This window comes from Eumetopias jubatus, unplaced genomic scaffold (genome assembly GCF_037043125.1).
Source record: "Eumetopias jubatus isolate StellerSeaLion01/CBP00866 unplaced genomic scaffold, mEumJub1_p1.0 scaffold_4, whole genome shotgun sequence".
Lineage (NCBI taxonomy): Eukaryota > Metazoa > Chordata > Mammalia > Carnivora > Otariidae > Eumetopias > Eumetopias jubatus.
The window spans coordinates 91,089,537-91,109,604 of record NW_028274810.1 but is presented as its reverse complement, the minus strand read 5'-3'; the positions used below and the strand labels follow the sequence as shown (position 1 = coordinate 91,109,604).

At 55.1% G+C, this 20,068-nt stretch overlaps 1 protein-coding gene across 1 annotated transcript in view; it reads right to left on the bottom strand.

Moving 5' to 3' along the window:
• The window catches only part of HSPG2 (heparan sulfate proteoglycan 2), a 97,587-nt gene that overhangs the window by 65,149 nt on the left and 12,370 nt on the right, over window positions 1-20,068 (bottom strand). The window contains exons 2-7 of the mRNA XM_088022859.1: window positions 16,651-16,743; window positions 16,211-16,396; window positions 15,030-15,037; window positions 11,696-11,761; window positions 5,615-5,713; window positions 3,116-3,227 (exon numbers count right to left, since the gene is read on the bottom strand). Of these exons, the coding sequence (XP_087878985.1) occupies window positions 3,116-3,227; window positions 5,615-5,713; window positions 11,696-11,761; window positions 15,030-15,037; window positions 16,211-16,396; window positions 16,651-16,743 (564 nt within the window). The remainder of the gene's footprint in view (window positions 1-3,115; window positions 3,228-5,614; window positions 5,714-11,695; window positions 11,762-15,029; window positions 15,038-16,210; window positions 16,397-16,650; window positions 16,744-20,068) is intronic.

Below are 20,068 nucleotides of genomic sequence, written 5' to 3'. Positions count from 1 at the left end.
CAGTCCCTGGCCCCCAAAGCTCCAAGCCACAGAAAACACATTCCAGCCATGTTGGACAACTCGCTCCAGCGCTCGTGGCCACACTGACAAGCTCATCTGTGCACCCAGCCGCGGGGGTGGAGCCCAGCAGCTGGACAGGCATGGTGTCAACTCTGTGTGACCTCAGGCTGATGCTGAGCCTAGCACAAGTTCTACCCCAGGCTCCTGTACCACAGAGGGCCTGCTGAGACCCTGCGCCCCACAGGCCAGAACAGAGGGGCCCCCAGCGGCCCTCACGCCTACCTTTCTCAGGTCGGGGTAGGGGCAGTGAACACCTCTTGCCCCTCAGACAAGATCAAGATGTTTCCAAAAGAGTTTTATCAGATAACGTGGACGAAAACACAAGCCCAGGGGAGCCCGAGAGAACCCCAGAGCCCCCAAGCACCAGCATGCACGGATGTGCCGTGGCCCCGTAATGCACGTCCAGCCCCAGATAACCTGGAGCAAGTGTCTCAGGCCCTGCCCTGGCCTCGGCCCTCCCTGGGGAGCCCAGCCCAGCCAGAAGGAAATGGTCTCGCTTTTGAAAACCAGACCCAGCCCTCACTGGCTAGACAAGGTGATGGCAGCAGGAAAGAGGCCCAAGCAGGAGAAGAAAAACAATGAGCCGGCCAGTCTCTCTCCCGCCCTACACCCGCTCCCCCCGCTGCCCCCAACTTTGCCCAGCCCATGTCCCTGTAGCCTCTGGCCTTTTCTTGAGCTAGTCCCTCCTCGGGAATGCCCTTCCTCCCTTTGTTTATCTGGCTAACTAAGTCACCCTCCAAAATTCAGCTAACCGTCACCTCCTCTAACAGCAAGGTAAGAAAAAGGAAAGAATTACTGACATTCACAGCAACACGGCTGAAGCTCAGTCAAACACACGTGATGAGTGAAAGACACTGGACACAGAAGGCAACATACTGTGTGACCTCACTGAGATGCAACTCTAGGGGGGAAAGGTCTAACCTCAGTGACAGAAATGTCACTAGTTGCCTGGGACCAGGGGTGGGCAGGCTGACCGGGCAGGGACACAAGGGAAACTTTTGGAGTGACAGTTCCCTGGTTATATACATCTCGTGATTGAACTGTACCCTTAAAATGGGTACATTTTATTGTATGTAATTTGCACCTCGAGAAAGATGACTAAAAAGAAAAGTCTCAAATAAAATAAAATAAAATAAAATAAAATAAAATAAAATAAAAATAAAAAAAAGAAAGACAATTTCCTTTGGGAGACTTTGTCCTGACACTTGGCCTTCACAGTCCCCTCTGTGCCCAGGCTGGATTCTGGGCGTTCCTGGGCTCACACTCTAATCACCTGTATCTCCACTGGAACGGAAGCACCCTGAAGGAAGGGACCCCATGTTCAATAACTACTTGAATGAACAAATGAATGAATGGTCAAAAATGTCATCACCTATTAATACTAGCTGTTTGCTGAACCTGACTTGCTTTGGAGGTACCACCTGCCCCCAAGCAGTCTATATGCAATCTCCCTTCCTAGGCTGGGAGCAACTTGGGGGCAGGGACCGGGTGCCATTTCATCACCTTTATGTCTGCAGTGCTACCAAGCCTTGTGCAAGGTCTGCATTGCTCACGACTTACCCCTGCCATGGCCTAAAGCCCCTTCCCCTCCAACGCAGGGGCACACCCCTCCTCCTGTTCCTTTCCCTTTCCCACCCTCTCTCTGGACAAATGCCCATCCCCCTCCTAGGTGACCAGTGGACTTCTGGGCCATGCCCACAGGGTCTGTACCCAGGAATGAACTATAGAACCTCCAGGAGCTGGTGAGAAATAGATTCCAGGGCCCCTTCTCATCCAGGTGGGAGGGATGCAGTGGCATGTGTGCAGAGAACTCTAACTCACTGGCTAAGAACCACAAGATCAATCCCCATGAGGGGTTCTCCCTCCTTCCCTGGCTGCGGGTAGAGGGCAATGTTCCCACTGCGGGGGAGGGGGGCTTCAGAGCAGGTCCTGACTGGCCTAAGGGAAGTGTGAGGCTAAGACTGGTATAGGGGCACAGACACTGGGCAGAAGAGGTTAGAGCGGCAGGCTTGGATCCCTCCCACCTGGGGAGGGCTCTCCCTCTTTGTCACTGCCACACACCCCCTCCATGCAAGCCAGGCCATGGGGGACATGCATGGGGCACAGAGATTCCCAGCATCCCCTAGACACTGCTGTCTGGAAAGGAAAACTCTGGTGGTGAGCAAGGTCCAGAGCTTCTCCCAGGCCTGGAGCTGGGGCGGGGGGGGGGGGGGGGGGGCGGTGGGGGGGTGTCGGGACCGGACAGGAAATAGCAAAGTGAGATTCAACTTGGAAAAAATGTCAGGAACACACATCTGCAGTGAGAGGAGTGAGAGAATCCAGGGTATGTTGGGTCCGGATAGAAGACCTCCCACCCCAGGGACTCCAGGGAATGGGCCCTTCCACATGCCAGCCTGCCCTTGCTTGCAGCCCCCTCCCCAGGGCCTGAGGCTCTGGGGTCAGATCAGGGCCTGTAGCGAGGGCCAACCCTGTGAGAGCAGAGACTTCATTTGTGAAAAGCTGAAGATCAAAAGGTTCTAGCAGCTGTATTTCACATCTGGGAGGAGAGAAGGAGCCAGACTGGAAAGAGCCCAAAGGAGCCTGAGACTTGACCATAGAAGGGAACTTGGATTCAGATCTGGAAAGTCTGGGGTCTACTTGGGAACAGAAAGAGCTAACATTTATTGAGCACTTACTACACACCAGGCACTCCTTTAAGGATTTTTATAAATGTTAACCCAGGTTATAGGTGTTAAACAGCCCACTGTAGGGATGGGGACATGGAGCAGTCAGGTCATCGGCTTGAAGATCTAGCAGGTGGGTGAGAGCTGGGATTTGACCTCTGGTGGTTTGGTTCCAATGTTTAAGCTTTTGCCACTGAGCCGGAACTGACTGAGGTCACTGAGAGTCACTCCACAAAACCTTTCAACCACAGTGCTGTTTCACAGTCTACAGATCATTTCCTCAATCTCAGTGTCATTGGACCTTGACAATGACCCCTGAGGTGGCTGAGCAGGTGTGAAAGGCCCCCTTTCACAGAGGAGGGAATAGCACCTAGCTTCCCCACGTAACTTGCCCAGGTGAGTGGCAGGCAGAGCCAGGACAGACCCAGGACCTCCGGGTTCTGCATCTGCTGATCAGGAAAGAGGCAGGGCTGAGCCTGGGCCTCCAAGCTGGCCTTGAGAGGCCTAAGCAGGGGGCAGGGCCAGGACGTCCAGGGCTGGCCAGTTCCCATCCCCAACCCAAACGGCTCCCAGGATGGCCCACAGGACACCTGAGCTCAGCGGCCTGAGCCCATGCAATGTGTGCCTAATGTCCCAAGGAGGGCCACTGGTGGCTCCAAGGTCAAAGGCAGAAATAGAACCCAGGTTTCCTGCCCTGCAGCCCATCTCCGGCGCGATGAGAAAGCCCAGCTTCCTCCCAGAGGAACCCAGTACTCAGGCAGGCAATGGAGCCGGATGGCGGGGCCGGAGAGGAGGGGTCCAGAAGGCAGCCCTGGGCCAGAGACGAAAGGAGCCAAGCAGAGAGGGGGATTTTCCAGACCTGGCAGGTTCCTGGTGGGGGAAGTGGAAGCAGCTGACTCATACAAGCCAAGGCCAAAGGACTGTTCTAGTGTGCTGGGAACAATTGTTTGGAGCAGGGGTGTGGGCACGGTGGCCGCCCCCCCAGTGGAGGGCGGGGGGCAGGGGGGACCCAGACAGGAGGGACACCAGACAGGTGGGGAACTTCTGGGAGACAGCCTCAGGAGGCTGGGCTGTGTCCAGGCCTTCCTGGTGGGGATGAGGGTGCACATGAGGTTCCGGGCCCAAGTCCTACAGAGACCCTTTGGGACAAGGGACAGAGGCTGGACCCTCCTCTCCTGGCCTGAGGATGCGGACAGATCTAAGGCTAGCTGGGAAGAACTCGGCATGGAGGTGAAAGGTGGAGCCATTAGAGAGGGGCACAGAAGGTCTGGGGTGAGGGGGGAGGTGTAGCTACGGATACAGGATACGGGGTCTGGGGTTTTTTTAAAAGAGTTCCTAAGTGAGGGCCGTGGGCCTTGCAAAGGGTACGTGTGCAGATAAGAGTTTCTGGTGCTGCTAAAATCAAGGGAGGTGGCGGCACAGGGAGGAGATGACAGGAGCGGGCCAACTTCATCGAGGGCTCTCTCCGGCCGGGCCCCGTCCTCAGCACCGCACGGACCACCTCGATGAATCCTCGCAGCAACCGGGGCAGGGCCAGCACTGCTGGGCCATTACTCCTCGTCTGTAGTAAGGGAAATCCAAAGAGCTCTGAAAACTCAGAGCGTTTACTTTTTTTTAAATGAGTTTATAACAAGCTCGTTTGGTGCCAAGTCCTGACCTGAACTGACAGGAAGCTATTAACATCCTATTTACTCCACTCAGGGGTGAGGAGTTGTAGGTTTTGCTGCAGCAATATGATTGTGTTTCATTATGGGGCGTTGCCCCAGACTCCACCGAGTGTTCTCACGTGTTCTACGTAAACTTTCTTCTATCTGGAAACTTCTGAATTCCAAAGCACCTCTGACTCCCAGGGTTTCAGGTGCATTATTATTTCCATTTGGCAGATGAGCAAACGGAGGCTCACAGAGGATCACCGTGTAAATGAAACTGAAGGCATGCAAGGTGCTTGGCTTGATGCCCTGTATACAGTAAGTGCTCAGTAAGTGTTAGAATTAGTACCATGCGGGGGGCACAGAGTAGAGGGTGGGTATGGACAAGAGGTGATGCATGGCAGTGCGGGGCGTGGGCTCAGGCCCTGGGTCGGCCTCCAGGTCTGGGGTGAAGGGAAGGGTCTGACTCTGCTGCCTAAGCTCTGGGCTGGCTGGCGGGGTGGCACCCAGGCCGGGGGGTGACGACACAGCTTGGGGCCGAAGCTCAAGTTATCTGCCGGCTCTGAGGCGGACTCTGGGATGACAGGGGGGCTTTGGGCCGCTCCAGAGACATTATTCACATTCAACTTGGGCAGCCTGCCCATTGCCCCCTCCCCATGGCCCAGGCCTGGGCTGAGCCCACCACTACCCCCGCAGCTGGGCGGGAAGGTCTGAGTACTGCAGTCCCCAGGGGGGCTGCAGCTGCCCAGGGCAAGGCTCCAGGCATCTGGGCTGGAGTGAGCTCACCCTGTCGAAATCCAGAGACTGTGCGGGGGCGGGGGACAAGCAAGCCCCTGCCTGCCCACCTGCCTCCTGCCAACACAGGGCCTGCCTCAGTGTCCCTTCCCCCCATCCAGGGCCCCTGGATCTTCAGGGAAGGACACACACCTGGAGAAGATCCCCCTCCCCTCTGCCACGATACAGGCTCCCAGGTCACCCCACGAGTGCTCCCTGGCTCTGTGACAGCCCGGGCCCCAGATACAGGGTCAAGGTGCCCTGCCCCACCCCCAGACTGCCCAGTGCCCTGTCTATGGGCAGCAGACGGCAAAGGGGAAGGAATCTGTCAGGGCAGCATTTTGTTGTGCAAACTGCCAGGGGCGGGTGAGCCCGACACAAAGGCCAAAAGGCCTTTAATCCCCTGGCAGGCCAAGAGGGGCGCCGGGCCGGAAAGGAGGTGGCCACAGCCTCTTCTGGCATGCCTACCCTGCCCGTGCCACTCGGGAGGCCTGCCAGCTTCCCACAGTCAGGCTCCCAAGGTGCAGGGCCTTCGCCAGCCCGTTGCCCAGGAAGAACCACCATCCCCTGAATAAGGAGAATGGCAGGAGGCACAGCAAGCCCTCCCTGGGCGCAGGTGCCAAGATAAGGTTTTCACAGGGCTTATGTCGTGCAAACACAGCCCTGTAAAGCAGATACCGGCTCTTCCCCCACCGCCCACCATGCCCAGCTTACAGATAAGAAAAGAAGCTCAGAGAGGTGAAGTCACCTACCTAAGGTCACACAGCTAAGGCAGCGGGAAACCAGTGTGAAAGCAGGGACCCCTCTTCTGTACTCTGCTAGCTTGGGGGCACAGCAGCTTCTGACCCCAAGGCCCGGGACCTGCAAAGCCTGCATTTCGGCCAGGGCCGCGGAAGGGTGCGGAGGGCCGGTCAGGGCCTTCAACAGAGAACAAGGGAACGGGAGCACGGAGCTCTGAGGTCTCTTGTCCCAGCTCTGCCCCAAACTCACCATGTGGCCTTGGACAAGCCCCTTGACACCCTTCCCTTTTAGCGCATACTGCAGTGAGTACCCACTCAACGCACTAGGCCTCCACACCAGCTATCTGTGTTGATGTGAACGGAAGGAGCAGGAGGGTGGATGCTCCTCTGTTTTGATCACTGCTGCATCTTCAAGACAGAAGACACATACCAGGTGCTCAATTAACATCTGCTGACACAGACAGAACGAATGAATGAGCCGGCGAACCTGCCCAACAGCCCCGAGGTGGGAATTAGCCCTTCTGATGGAAGCAGAAAGTGAGGTTCAGAAAGAGAAAGTAAGGACTTGCTCGAGATACCACAGCAAGAGCCACACTGCCTCAGTTCCCCATCACTAAAACGGAGGCCGCATCACTTTGTCTCAAGGGAAAAGGGGGCCTGGATACCCCGCTCGCCGAAACGGCCAACACTCCCTCCACGCTCAGGCTCCTCGGGGGTGAGACAGGTGCAAGAACGCCCTGCCTGGTTTGCCTTCAGCCCAGGGCTGCTGGGAGAGGCAAGTGGAATGAGGGGGGACCTGCTCTGCAAAGCGTGGCCAGGGAACGCTGCCTGGCCCTTTCCCAGGTGGACCTGACACGGTCTCTGCCTTCAAGGTTTCTCTGCACGGAGCTGGGGTTGCGCCCGAATGGGGCTGCCACCACCACGGCCCAAGCAAGAGCACGTTATGAGTCTTGGAGACGTGGCCAGTGGGGCGGAGGGCAGATGCTGCTCGGACAACCCGGATTCCAGGCCGCCTTGGCCACTTATCCTAGCTTGGCAGCCTCAGCTTCCTCCCCCGGAAAAAAAAAAAAAAAAAAGGATAATCAATCCAACTTGCCCTATAAGGTCCAATTCAAGTCGCTTTGACCTTTATTTCTCAAGCACCTACTATGTGCTGGGGCCTGGGGATAAAACTGGGAAGTAAAGAGACACAGAGCTCACAGAGCTCTGCGTTCCTAAGGCAATCACACCATTACACCGAGTGAGGACACAGTGCAGAGAGGGCGCTACAGAGGAAGGACCGGGGGCTGGGAGGGCCCAGGGGAGGGTCCCCTCACTGACTGAGGCAGGTGGGAGTTTGGGGAAGGTTTCCCAGGGGAAAGGACATTTCGGCTGGATCTGAAAGATGGTCTCACCTAAGTAGGGTGGAGAAGGGGCACAGTGTGTGTACCAGGCAGAAGGAAGGGCACGGGCCTAGGCCCAGAGGTGGGAAAGTGCCCGGCACGGTCAAGGGACCAGCCCTGAATGGCCTTTTCCACAAAAAGAGCAGTGTCCCTTGACTATGCTGGTGTCATGGTGCTAGTCACAGAGCCCAAGTCCCTCGGTCCCCCCAGAGTCCCTGCCCCACAGACACCCCAAGAATGGGCCTCCCCTGGCATTGACTGAGCCGCCTGCCAGCCTAGAGGGAAGCAGCAGGAAGTCACCGGGAAATGCCCCCGCCCCACCCGAGTGCCAGGTACCGCCAAGGCGGTGCGGCGGGGAGGCGAGCAAGTGGGAATGGCTTCCAGGCTGGGCCGCCCAGCAAGAAGGTCCCCAGGGCTTGAACATTATCTGCCAAGCACGGCTGGTGCCAACAACGCCCACGGTGTTCACGCGCCTGCCTCCTGCCTGCAGCCCGGTGTGGTTCTCAGATTTTCTGGCACCCAGGAGGCCCTGCTGCCTGGGAGTGCTAGAGTGTCTGTGGGCCTTCAAGGCCCCAGCAACCTGTTGCATCGGCCCATTTCTCCCTGGGCATCCAGAGAGATGCCCACAGATTTCATGAATGAAGCCCCTAGCACAGTGCCAGGCTTACGGGAGGATGGGGGAGGGAAGGGTCCACAAATTTTTGTTGAAATAAGACACCACTTACAAGGACCGCCTCCTGAACCTACTGGGTTAGGCCTTTCCATTACTCTTGATTCACCAAAGGATGAGAAGAAATGCCTTTATCATGGGTAAGCAGGTCCTGTGTGACCTGCTTACACACACACACACACGCGCACACACACACACACACACGCACCTACACATACCTCTCCAACCTCATCTCCTGCTGTGCTCTCCCCATTCCCTGCCACACTTATCTCAATAGTTTTCAAACACACCTAACTCTCTCCCACCTCACGGCCTTTGCACTTGCTGCATCCTCTACCTGGGACACTGCCCCCAGATGTGCCCACTCCTCTTCCTCTTGTTTCTGTTCAAATGTCACCTTTACAGAGATGCAGACCACATCCCAGGTCCAGAATCTATTAGTCAGCTCTCTGTCACTTCCCTTGCCCTGCTTCACAGCATCTCGCCACCTCCATTCTTTTTTTTTTTAAGATTTTATTTATTTTATTTGAGAGAGAGAATGAGACAGAGAGAGAGAGAGAGCACATGAGAGGGGGGAGGGTCAGAGGGAGAAGCAGACTCCCTGCTGAGCAGGGAGCCCGATGCGGGACTCGATCCTGGGACTCTGGGATCATGACCCGAGCTGAAGGCAGCCGCTTAACCAACTGAGCCACCCAGGCGCCCTCACCACCTACATTCTACCCGTGTTTACATATTTATCTGTTTATCATCTGTCACCCCCACTGGAACATCAGCTCCACAAAGGCAGTGACTTTTTCCATATCCCCAGTACCTCCAATTACCTGGCACAGAGTAGCTGCTCGATAACACTTTTTAAGTTAATGAATGGACGGAGTTTATAAATGAAGAGACTGAGTCCCAGAAAGACGGCTTGCCCTGAGTCACAGAGCTGGAAGAGCCAACACTGGGAGCCAGAGCCCTCCCTGGTTCCCAACCAGGAACTCTGTACTACGTGAACCTTCCTCCTGTCATCTCTGACGCCTCAGGCTTTCTAGCCAGGGGGCCCATTTCTGATGGGACAAGGTGCTGCCCTTGGTCACTGAGCGGAGACCTGCTCCCTGCCCAGACTAGCATCCCAGGGAGTGAGTGGGGGCTCAGAGGCGAGCAGGGCCATGGCTCTAGCTTGAGGGCCTTGCCCCAAGCAGCCAGGCCTCCGGGCCTTGGTGACTCTACTCTGCTTGCTCCCATGGGTATCAGCAACAGGAAAAAACAGGCTGGAGCGGCCACTCTTTGCGGCCAAGGAGGCCAGCTCCCCCTGGCCCCCAGGGTTTTCCTCATCTGCTTCCCGGAGGGGGAGGAAGGGGCCAGCAGGGCCGAGCCCATGACTGAAGACAGGCCTGGGGGTGGGGCGCGGGAGGCAACAGAGCTGGAAATAAAAGGAAGGGCCCCTTCCTTTTGAAGTGCCCCTGTCCCCTGTCCTCATGACTAATGTCCATTCCAAGGCACAGGAACTCTGGACACGCGGGGGGGGGGGGGTTCCTGCAGACAAACACATCTGGGAAAGGCTGGTTATACAAAGCTGAGCTGGTTCCCTAAGTCCTCAGTGTCCTGAGCGCCATGGTGAGGGAAGGGGGCAACTATTTACTGCTTCCCAAACTTGCTTAACTTGGAACCCTCATGGGAGGGACTAGGGTTCCACAGAGCACATACTGGAAGCACCCACACTAAACCGACCCCTTTCCCTCGGCTAGCTGCCAGCCAGCTCTCCTTCGGTGAGGCTCTGGATGTAAGATACGGACCACCGCCGCCGCCACCACCACCCCACCGCCGTCACAGGGGTTTTGAAAAGGGAGCTCTTGAAGACAGAAAGCCCCAAGACCCCAGGCAGTAAAGGACTGACCGAGAAAATGCAGGCCGGGCGACAGGAGGGTTATGTTCTCTCCTCAGGGAGAAACACTGTCAGAGTCTGAGAAAAGCCAGACAGAAGCTGCCCCTTTCCTCCCTGGCCATCAGCCTGCCCTCTCAGGAGGGGAGTCCTGTCAGAGGGGACACACAGAGGGTGGCCCTGTGCCTGGTCACTTCTGGTCCCCTAGGACCATGCAGAAGGTCAGAGGGTCTCTCCGCCCACGAAAGACGGTGAGCTGAGTGTTCTAAGGGGAAGTTCAGCTGCTGGTGCTCTTCCATGTGGCAAAGTGGGCCAGGAGGGACCGTGAAAGGGCTTCTGGCTCACCCCTCTGTCTGGGGCATGCCCCTTCCCCTCTCCAGGCCTCAGGTTCCCTCTGTCAAATGATGAAGTAGGCCAGGATCTCTGCTTTCCAGCCTGGTCTCAGCAGCCTTGAGGGCCACTTTAGAAAGTGGTTGAGGGGGTGGGGGGACCGATAAGAGACCCCCTCTCCCAAATACTTGCTTCAGTGAAAACAAATCCACCCTTCTCCATTTTATATGATGATCTTCTGCATAATACATCCGGTGCAGCCCCTGGTTAGCTGAGAGCAGGTCACTTTACCCCTCTGTACCTCTCAGTTCCTCATCTGTAAAATGGGCATGATAGTTCATATTAATAGTATCTAACTCATGGGACTGTTGTAAGGATTAGGTAAAGATGTAAAATGCTACAAATAGCTCTAGCACATGGTGAATGTCCTGTGTGTGCTGTTATTTATCAAAATATTGCAGGATTTAAGCAAAGTACTATTATTTTGATTGGCATAAGGGTTTCGCTGCTCAATAAGTTTGAAAGCTCTCAACTTAAATGATCCCAAAGCTTCCTTCTGGCTTTGACATTTTGGGACACTGACATCCTGAAACCTTAGGTTTCTAGAATTCTAGGCTATGACTTCCACCAGCAAAGAAGGTGGGGCTTGTCACAGAGGGAATCACAAAGTGAGAATCAAGCCTTAAGGATGGGGCTGCAGGGGACTGCCCAGCATGGGGTCACCATCATCACCATCTATTTATACTTCTATTATACTTCTCCAGCCACCCTCTTCCAGAAAAGCTCAAAGCAGCTTACAAAGATGCACCCGGAACGGCAGGAGAGAATGAACTAAACATACGTAGGAGAAGCTCACAAAAGCAGACCGACAGTCTGGAGTGTGCTGAATTCTGGAGGTCTGGGAAAGCAACCATTCATTTGGCTCTGAGGTTTCCAGTGGCCAATGGGAGGAAGGAAACCTGACCAGTCCCTGGACTCCGTGTCCCAGTGAGGTCAAAATAAACCCGTTGCTTAGAGGAAGCACAATTATTCCTGATACCGAGAGCAGGGAATGTCCCAAGGGCAAGGTTGGTCTGGCGCTCTTCTTTGCCCTTGCCAGTGGGGCTGGCATCCCATAGGGGTCCACTGACCATGACCCCTTGAGCCTGAAGTCAGGGGCAGAGGCTACAGACATCAAAGATCCAGGAGGCTGGGATGGCCGTCCAGAGTGTGCCCCCAGCATCCTTGGCCCTGAGCAGGATTACCCATCCCTCCCCAAACCTGAACACAACCAGTGCCCAAAATAGCCAGAGCACCAGAGAGTGCCAGGAGGCCCCGGGCAGGGGACATGGCTAGGCCTACACAGAGTGGACGACCCAGTGGGCCAACGCACGCACATCCCTGGCGCACAAAGGAGCACCTTCACTCAGGCCCACAGCTCTCCCTGGGAGTCCCCCACCCACGGAGCCCCTCCTCCAGCCAGCACGTTGCTCACGCAGAACCAGGCAGTGCTCCACCCTTCCCACAGGCAGGCTCTCTTGCAGGAGCCAAATGGAAAAGTCTTCCCAGAAACACCAGCCCTACCATATAGGGAAGGCGTCCTCCTGCTCCAGGATCAGCCTCCCCTCAGCATCCTCCATGGTCCCCCAGCTGCAGGCCAAGACAATGGGGGCTATTCTGGGCTGCATGGGGTATTTAAAGCTCTGGCTGGGTCTCTTCGCTGCGGAACAAGAGGCCTTGACCTAGGCAAGACCTTCCTGAAATTGTTGCTGCCCAGACTGTGGTAGCTGCATCCCAACCTCTCCGGCCAGGCCTTGAGGCCCTGAGGGACACAGCACGAGTGCCGCCTCCTCTAGGAAGCCCTCAGGGCCACTGCCCAAGACCCTCGGGAGAGCTGGGTCCTGGGCTCTGCTCCACCACTGGTGTCAGCCCATTTTCTCATCTGAAAACGGGGATAACACAGCAGTGTGTGTACAAGTGCTCGGCGGCTTCTGTGGTTAAGATGAAGCTGTGTCTCCCCAGCCACCGCGTGGGATAGAATGTAAGCAGGCACAGGGATTTTGTTTATTTTGTCACTGCTCTTTTCCTTGCACCTGGCACACAGTAGGTACCGAATAAATATTTATTGCCCGACATAAATATTTGTGGAATGTGTCTGTAACCCCCGTAGAGCCAGTCACTGTGCTGGGTGCCCAGGTGGCTAATACTCCCTGAGGACAACATTGCCAGATCTCATTTTGGGTCCTTAGAACACTCCAGGACTTCGGCTAAGTACTTAACATTGATTCTCTCATGTAATTTGCTCAACAATCCCAAGAGGTAGGTCCTATTCTTATTCTATAAGCAAGAACATGCGAGTTCCACTTCAAGTGGTTAAGGAGTTTGCCTGGAAGAGTGCCTGGCTGGCTCATCGTCGTTGGAGTGTGCAACTTGGGGTCTCAGGGTTGTGAGTTCAAGCCCCGTGTTGGGTGTAGAGATTACTTAAATAAATAAATCTTAAAAAAAAAAAAAGGTTGCCCGGGGTCCCAAAACTACTAAGTGGCCAAGGTGACAGGAACCTCAGAGTCTCTAACATCCTGCACGACACACTCTGAAGAAAGGCAGTGGGGTGGACACTGAGCCGGGAGCCAGGAGTCTAGATTCAGCCACTCAGTAGCTGTGTGATTTCAAGCAAGTCACTTGGCCTCTCTGGATCTGTTTTCTCTTCCATAAAAACGGGGGCATTAATTCCTATTTCTTCGTGTTGTTAGTGGAATCAAAGGAACTCAGGGATGTGACCATGTCCCCCATATTAGCCCCAACCCCTCCCCAGGGGCAGTGGCTATGAACGGCGGTGGGAAGATGTCCTTCGAGAGGGAGGGGGTACCCAGTGGTGGCTCTGGAACAAAGCTCAGCAGCTGCTGACAACAGCTGGTAAGAATTCTGGGCCTGGTCCAAGCAGGAGGAGAAGGGACGGGCTGAAGAGTCACCTCTGGCCCTCCTCTGTCACCCTTCCCTGCTGACAGCTGCTGGGGCCTCAGGGCCAAGGGCCCCACAGCAGGAGGGGGGTGGGAGCAGAATGGCTGGGGTCATCTCAGTCCCTAGGCTGTCAACTACTCAAATCCCAGGGTCCCTGGCCCTGCTGCGCCTACTGGCCAGGACACAGGCCTCATTCCTGCAGCCCTTTACCCAGTTCCTGGGGAAGTTTGGGGGGGAGGGGGAGGGATGGAGCAAAGGTCTGTGGGCCGAAGAAGCCTTGCCCGGGGGCTGGGCGCCCCAGAGACCCTCTTTGGGAGGGGTGGATGGGCAGGGCCAAGTGGGCACGGGGTCCCGAGAGAGGCCTCGTGGTGTTCCTGGCAAATGGCCAGGGTTGCAGGCCCTTCAAGGAGCTTTCTTGGAGCCTGCGAACCTGGCCTTGCCTGGCTCCACCCCAGGCCCCTCTTGGCCCCACAGTCCTGCTCCCAGCACAGTGCCAACCCTTTCCAGTTCATTCCAGCCCACGCAGCTCTCACTCCTCTGAACTCTTGCATCCCTATAATTACGCCTGGCCATATTTTCCGAGGCGTATGTGGAGAAACAGTTTAACAAAGGATCCCTGGGCCGCTTCCAGGTATCAGAGGCAGCCTGGGAGATGTAGTTTGGATGCACAGGTATTCAAAGCCTGGGGCATGTTCATGGTTTTCAGGAAGACTACTATTTTTCTTAATAAATCAAAGCTATCCTAGGAAATGTGGGTTGGTCACACGCCACTCCACACCACTTGGAGCTAACTGGACGCCCTAGCCTGGCAACTTCCGAGCTGTGTAGCCCTGGGCAAATCACTTGACCCCTCTGAGCCTCTGTTTCCCAATCTATAAAACAGGAATAAAAATGATCACCTTACAAGACTGCTGTGAAGATTTAACAGGACAACCTGTCACTTCCTGCCTTTCCTCCCCTCCCACCCCCACGTCCCCATCCAAGAGCTCACAGGCCCAGAGAGTGAGCTCTCCAGAAACCCCTGGGGAAGAATAATTCCTGCAATGCTTCCCCCACCCCCTCCAGGCGAGGTAAGGCTCAAGTGAAACCTGCCTGGGAAGCCTTCCAACAGATTCCTGGGTCCCGTGCTGCCAGGGATGGGAGGGATCACCTAACCCAAAGCCCTCACTTGTCAGAAGGGGAAGCCAAAAAAGAGCTCAGAGACGGGAAGGAAGGACATCAGGGAAGACCAGCTAGTGCTGAAGAGCCTGAGTTCAAATCCCATTCTGTGACACTGCCCATTGGGTGACTTTCCCCCTTTGAGCTTCATTTTAGTGATCCTGCCCCGCCCCCCAAGTGTTGCTATAAGGATAAGATGGCTGGTGTATGCAGAGTACTTGGAATAGTGCTGGGTACTCAGATAGGATGCGGGGGGCTCCAAGAAGAGAAATCCTAGCAAGTTGATGGCAGAGGCAGACCCAGGACCCAGGTCTCTGGCTCCTAACACAGGGCCCTTCTCCTTCCATCATGTCACCTCCTTCCCCTCCTTCCTCAAGGCTGGGGTGTGGGGCTCCACAGAAGAGGGCTCCGGAAGGGTGGCATTAGGCTCGGTCTTTGTTCAGGGGCTGATCAGGGCCTGAGACCCCCATCTCAACTCTGGGACTTACGGCTGGTCCCTCCAGCAGGTCCTAAAAGCCCCAGGCAGACCAAGGCTGAGGAAAGGGCAGGAAGGGTTGGCAAGCCAAGGGTGCACGTCCTTGGCAGGGAGAACTCCAATCTCTCAGGGACTCGGGTTACCGGAAATGGTAAATCTCCCACGGCCTGCCACCTCCGACCAGGAATGTCTGCCGCCCGCAGGAACATCCTGTCCAGTTGCCTCCGGACAGCGAAGGGACAGCCCAGGACCTGGGCCCACCCTGGGGTCCCCACCCCACCCCTGGGGTGTCCAGTTGACCCCTGGGGCTCCCCAGCCAAAGGGTACCTGTCATTCTGGGGCAGGAGAAGAAAAGGCTGGAAGGGGCACCCCCAAAAGACTGAGAACCACCCACAAACCTGATCCATTCACTCATGTCAAGTGTAGATTCTGAACTCCAAATCTGGGTCAAAGTTCTGATCTCATTACCTCAACACAGGAAGTGGTGCAGAGGGAGCTTTGGGGCAGGACTAAGCCGGCTGGAAGCCCGGCCCTGCCATCTTCCAGCTGGTGAGCTTTGGGCAAGTCACCGAGCACCTCCTGCCGCCCGTCTCTGACGAGTGACAAAGCTGTGACGGGCACCCAGTGAGATTCGCGGAGCTGAGGGTGAGTTGCCAAGCACAGGGCCTGGCGCGGAGCCAGGGCCCGATAAATGGCGGCGATCAGAAGGACCAGGAAGAGAAGGCAAGATAACCAGTGACTGTTACGTGCACAGGTATCATGCGCCACATGCGCCTTCTGCCCTCACGGAGGTGACACTCGGCTTGCGAATCAACGGGACCATAAACTAGTATTTGTCAAATGGCAAGAGTGCTATGAAGAAAAATGCAGCAGGGTGAGCCGGACAGGGACTGCCGCAGCGAGGCCTGCTATTTGACACGAGCCGGTCAGGGAAGGGGACGGCGATGTGACGGAAGCCAGGGCACAGTGGAAGGGCACTCAGGGAACAGGGAATAGCGGCCTTATAGGCCCCAGGGCAGGAGTATCCTTAGAATGTTCTGAAAACAGCCAGGAGGCCAGTGACCTAACCCTCACAACTGCCCCGAGAATGAGGTATAATTATTATCCCCAGCCCCTGGATGAGGCCCAGGAGGCTCAGAGAGGCTGGCCCAAGGTCACAGAAAAAGTGGCAGGGCCAGGATTCCAACCGTCTTTCCCAGCAAGATATCCAGGGGCTACTGTCCCCAGAGCTCCCATGGGGCGGGGCAGGAAGGGGAAAAGCTCCTAAAGTGTCCGAGTCAGAGTTCCGACTTCTCCAGACTGGCTGTGTGATGTCAGGCGTCATGCCTCCTTGCTGGGCCTCAACGGCCTCAGCACTCGTGGGCCTCAGATGCCTGTTTGTCCACCTCCCAGCTAATGAGGGAGGGGGAGAACAGAACATAATGCTCAGAGGTGACCCTGAGCTTCTTCGGCATCTCAGACCCCATGCTCCTCCCCAGACAGGTGTGAATGCCGCGTGTAGACCCTACCAACTCAAACCGCCCAGGGTGACCTCCTGCCTGGCCCCTAAGAGTGTCCATCCTGCCTATGCCGGCCCGGGCCTTGTCCCCACTCAGCGCCCGGGGCCCGGTCACAGCTGAGAATCTGTCCTGCACTCCAGCTCCAGACATGCCCTTCATCCCCAGGACCCGGCCCAGGAAGAGCTCCTGGTTGTCCTGACCAGGCAGAGGCCCACGATCAGCCTTCATAACCAGGGGTGCCAAATTAGGCCGCCCTCGAGGGCACAGGGCCAGACCCTGAGGCCCGGCCAAGTGCAAACAACATGCTTGGCGCCCAGATACGGGAGTGTTAGAGCGGGCAGGCTGCCCACTGCCTCCGTCACAACAAACCATCATCTTCATCCTGCCGAGAGGGGCCCAGGCACCTCAGCTGGGAGCAGGGGACTGCCAGGGGAGGCCTCCTCCCTCACCTCCCTGCCCTCAGAATGGGCCCTGGGAATCTCGGAGACTGGACGTGGAGATTCCAGATGCCAGCAGCTGAATGGGCAGATCTGCAGAGACAGCTGAGGGGAGTGGGTGGGAAATTAAGGGGGAAAGGGAGCCTTTTTTTAACATGGGTGGAGTCAGGGGAGGGAGAGCTCCCCGGGGGCTGAGGAGAAAGTGGGGAAGGCACAGAGGGAAAATCTTGTCCACCTCCGTCAAGGCTCAGGGGTCTCCAAACTGGGGGTCTCCAAACTGGGACGGGGAACCAGTAACAATGACAACAGCCACCCTTGCTGAGTGTGTAGGGCCACCCAGTAGAACTCTGTGCAGTGATGGAAATGTTCTGTTTACCCTGTCCCATGAGGTAGCCACTAGCCGCCTGTGGCTACTGAGCACTTGAAATGTGGCTGAGGCAATGGAGAAAAGAAATTTTTTATTGTAAACTTAAATTTTATTTTATTTAGTTAAATCTTAGATTTACTAAACAGTCACATGTGGCTAGAGCCATCATACTGGGCAGTGCAGATTACACCATCACCAATCCTTCAAAGCAAGCCTAGAGGGAGCTGTCTCCACTCTACAAAGGAGGAAACTGAGGCTTGCCGAAGGCCACACAGTTGGTAAGCCACAGAGGGGAAATCAGAACCCAGCCTGGCCCTTCCACTGTGTTCCCCACCCAGGGTCATTGTCAATGCTGGAAAAGACTCACGGAAATTGTACATGTGTGGGCGATAAGGCTGCCCAGTTAATCAGGACATCAAGTCTCTTGCTTTTGGCCTGAATTCTGTCAGCTCCGCCTGTTACCACACGTTGACCAGAAGCTCAGACAGGCCATTTATCAAAATCTTTGATTTCTTGACATGAGGAAAAGGCAAAACGATGATGGAATAATCCCGACTGGTTGAGGAGCCAATTTTCGAGAAAACTGGAAATCTTCAATGACAAGAAAGCTGGACTTGGCCTTCCCGGCCTCATCACTGCAGACCCCATGCAGCCCCTGGCCCCTGAATGTCACTCCCTCTCACAGGGCACATTTCTTGCCTCTAGGCCTTCATGAAGGCTGTTCCCTCCTCCTAGAATGCTGTTCCTATGCCTCCCAATCTGATCTACTCATCCGTCCTTCAAGGCCTGGCTAAATCACCACCTCCACTCTGAAGTCTTCTGGGACCCCCCCCCAAAGACATCTTTCTCCCCAACACATCCCCCCACCCCCAGGACTTAATTTATACCTTTTACAGGACTAGGGATTTGGTCTTAATTATAGCCACTTGAGTAAATGTCTCTACTCTCCTGCTGGAATCAAAGCTCCTTGGGGACAAACACCAGGATGGGTTTTCCCACCTTTTATATCTATTTTAACTTTTAGAGATGTCCCAATGCTGAGCAGCAACTAGTGGATAATAAACATTTGCCAAAATGAGTTGAATTATACTAGTCGCTTAGAAGTCTACGGACTCAATTTCTTATGGCTCTGCCCTCATGTTCTGTGATCCCAACAGGCGAGTCCCCTTCTTACTCTGGACCTCCATTTGCACATCTGTAAAATGGAAGGCAGTAATAGTACCTGCTTTGTTGGGAGATTATTTGTACTTATTATATGTATTTAACAAATACTATGTCCCAGGCACTTGACAGATATTATCTTCATAACAACCCCATAAGCTAGGTATGATTATTACGATCCCCATTTTATAGAAGAGGAAGAAACAGGAAGTGGAATTTAATAGATGAAAGAGATAATGCAAGTGTGTGGCATGTGGTAATAAGTAGGAACATTTTTATTTCCGGATAATAAAGAGTCTGCAGAATGGGGGGGAAATTTAGGATACTTCCCCAGGGCTGGGTACACAGTAAGTGTTCCTCAAAATATTTGCTGCTAGATAACCTCAGTCTCAAATGTACCCGTGATGCACAGGGTGATCCTGGGCAGCCCCTGCTCTGATCCCCTGACCTGTCGGGCAGTGACCACTGTCTGTATCCCAGGGCACATCGTAGAGAACCTCTTTCCTGCCCCTATCTTTCTCCAAGGATGGGAAGTATGGAATGACTTTGGAATGACCTCTGTCTAGCTGTGCCAAGCCCAATGGCGCATGGAGATAAGGAAGTCTGATTAAGGGGCGCCTGGGTAGCTCAGTCGGTTGGGCGTCTGCCTTCGGCTCAGGTCACGATCCCAGGGTCCTGGGATCCACCCCCGCATCGAGCTCCCCGCTCGGTGGGGGAGCCTGCTTCTCCCTCTTGCCCTGCTTGTGCTCTCTCTTTCTCTCTCTCTTTCAAATAAATAAATAAATCTTAAAAAAAAAAAAAGAAAGTCTGATTAAATCTCAAAGGCAGGAGATACTCTATTTTTTTTTTTTTAAGTTTTATCTATTTGTCAGCGAGAGAAAGAGAGAGAGGGCAGGAGATACTCTTGATTTTCTCCAGTCCTGCCAGGAACTTTGACATACTTCTCCCCAGCCCTAGCCCTGCCCAAAAGAGGGGCAGAAAGGGCAGAATTGGGAAAGAGAATGAACACGGATGGAGCTTCTATGCTGGGCATCTCTCCACGCCTCAGTGTTCACAACAGATGACAGTAATCCCCACATCACAAGGGTGGTTTTCAAGATAAAATGAGACCACCTTTATTATGTGTCTCCTAGGGGATCTCTTGGGGGTACTGCTAGCACACCCGGGCGATTCAGGAGGTCTGGGTGAGGCCCCAGCGTCTGGTGCATGGACCATCCTTGGAGTCAGAACACCACCCTGCATAGGTTATAATAAAAGTTAGCTCTGCTTTTTCTTCTGGAGCTTTAATCCTTAAGAAACATCCCCAGGGGGTTGGAACCATTTTCACCACTGATAATACTGAGGTTCACTGAGGTTGAGTGACTTGCCCAAGCACAGAAGTCTAGAAGGACACAGAAGCAGTATTTGGGGCCAAGTCTGCGGATCCATCCTACCCAAGCATCACGCCACCCCGGGCCCCACCCGCCTCGAGCCAGAGGCACAGAGCTGAGGACACAGCAGCCCTGCCCCTCCGCCACATCACCAGCCCCTGCTGGGCCAGCCAGGGCTCTGGGCAGGGGCCCAGGCTCCCCCCGACGAGGCCCTGGGCCATCACCTCCACTCCCCCAGCGGCCTCCCCCTTCCATCGCCTTATAAAGTGACCTGAGCAGCTCTTCTCCAAGTTGCAGTTAATTTTATATGAAGCAAACCCACTGTCCTGTCACTGCGGCCTCGGCCCCACGGCTTCACACATTCCTGCTGGAGCAACATTACCTAATTTAACCATAGCCCCTGCTCTCTGGGGCTCTCAAAATAGCAGCTGCCAGTGGGGGAATATGCCCTAATGTTATCAAAATAAACAATCCTCCCTCCTCCCCCACTTAGCCTGCACCAACCTCAGGACCCAGCCCCGGGGGGGGAGGG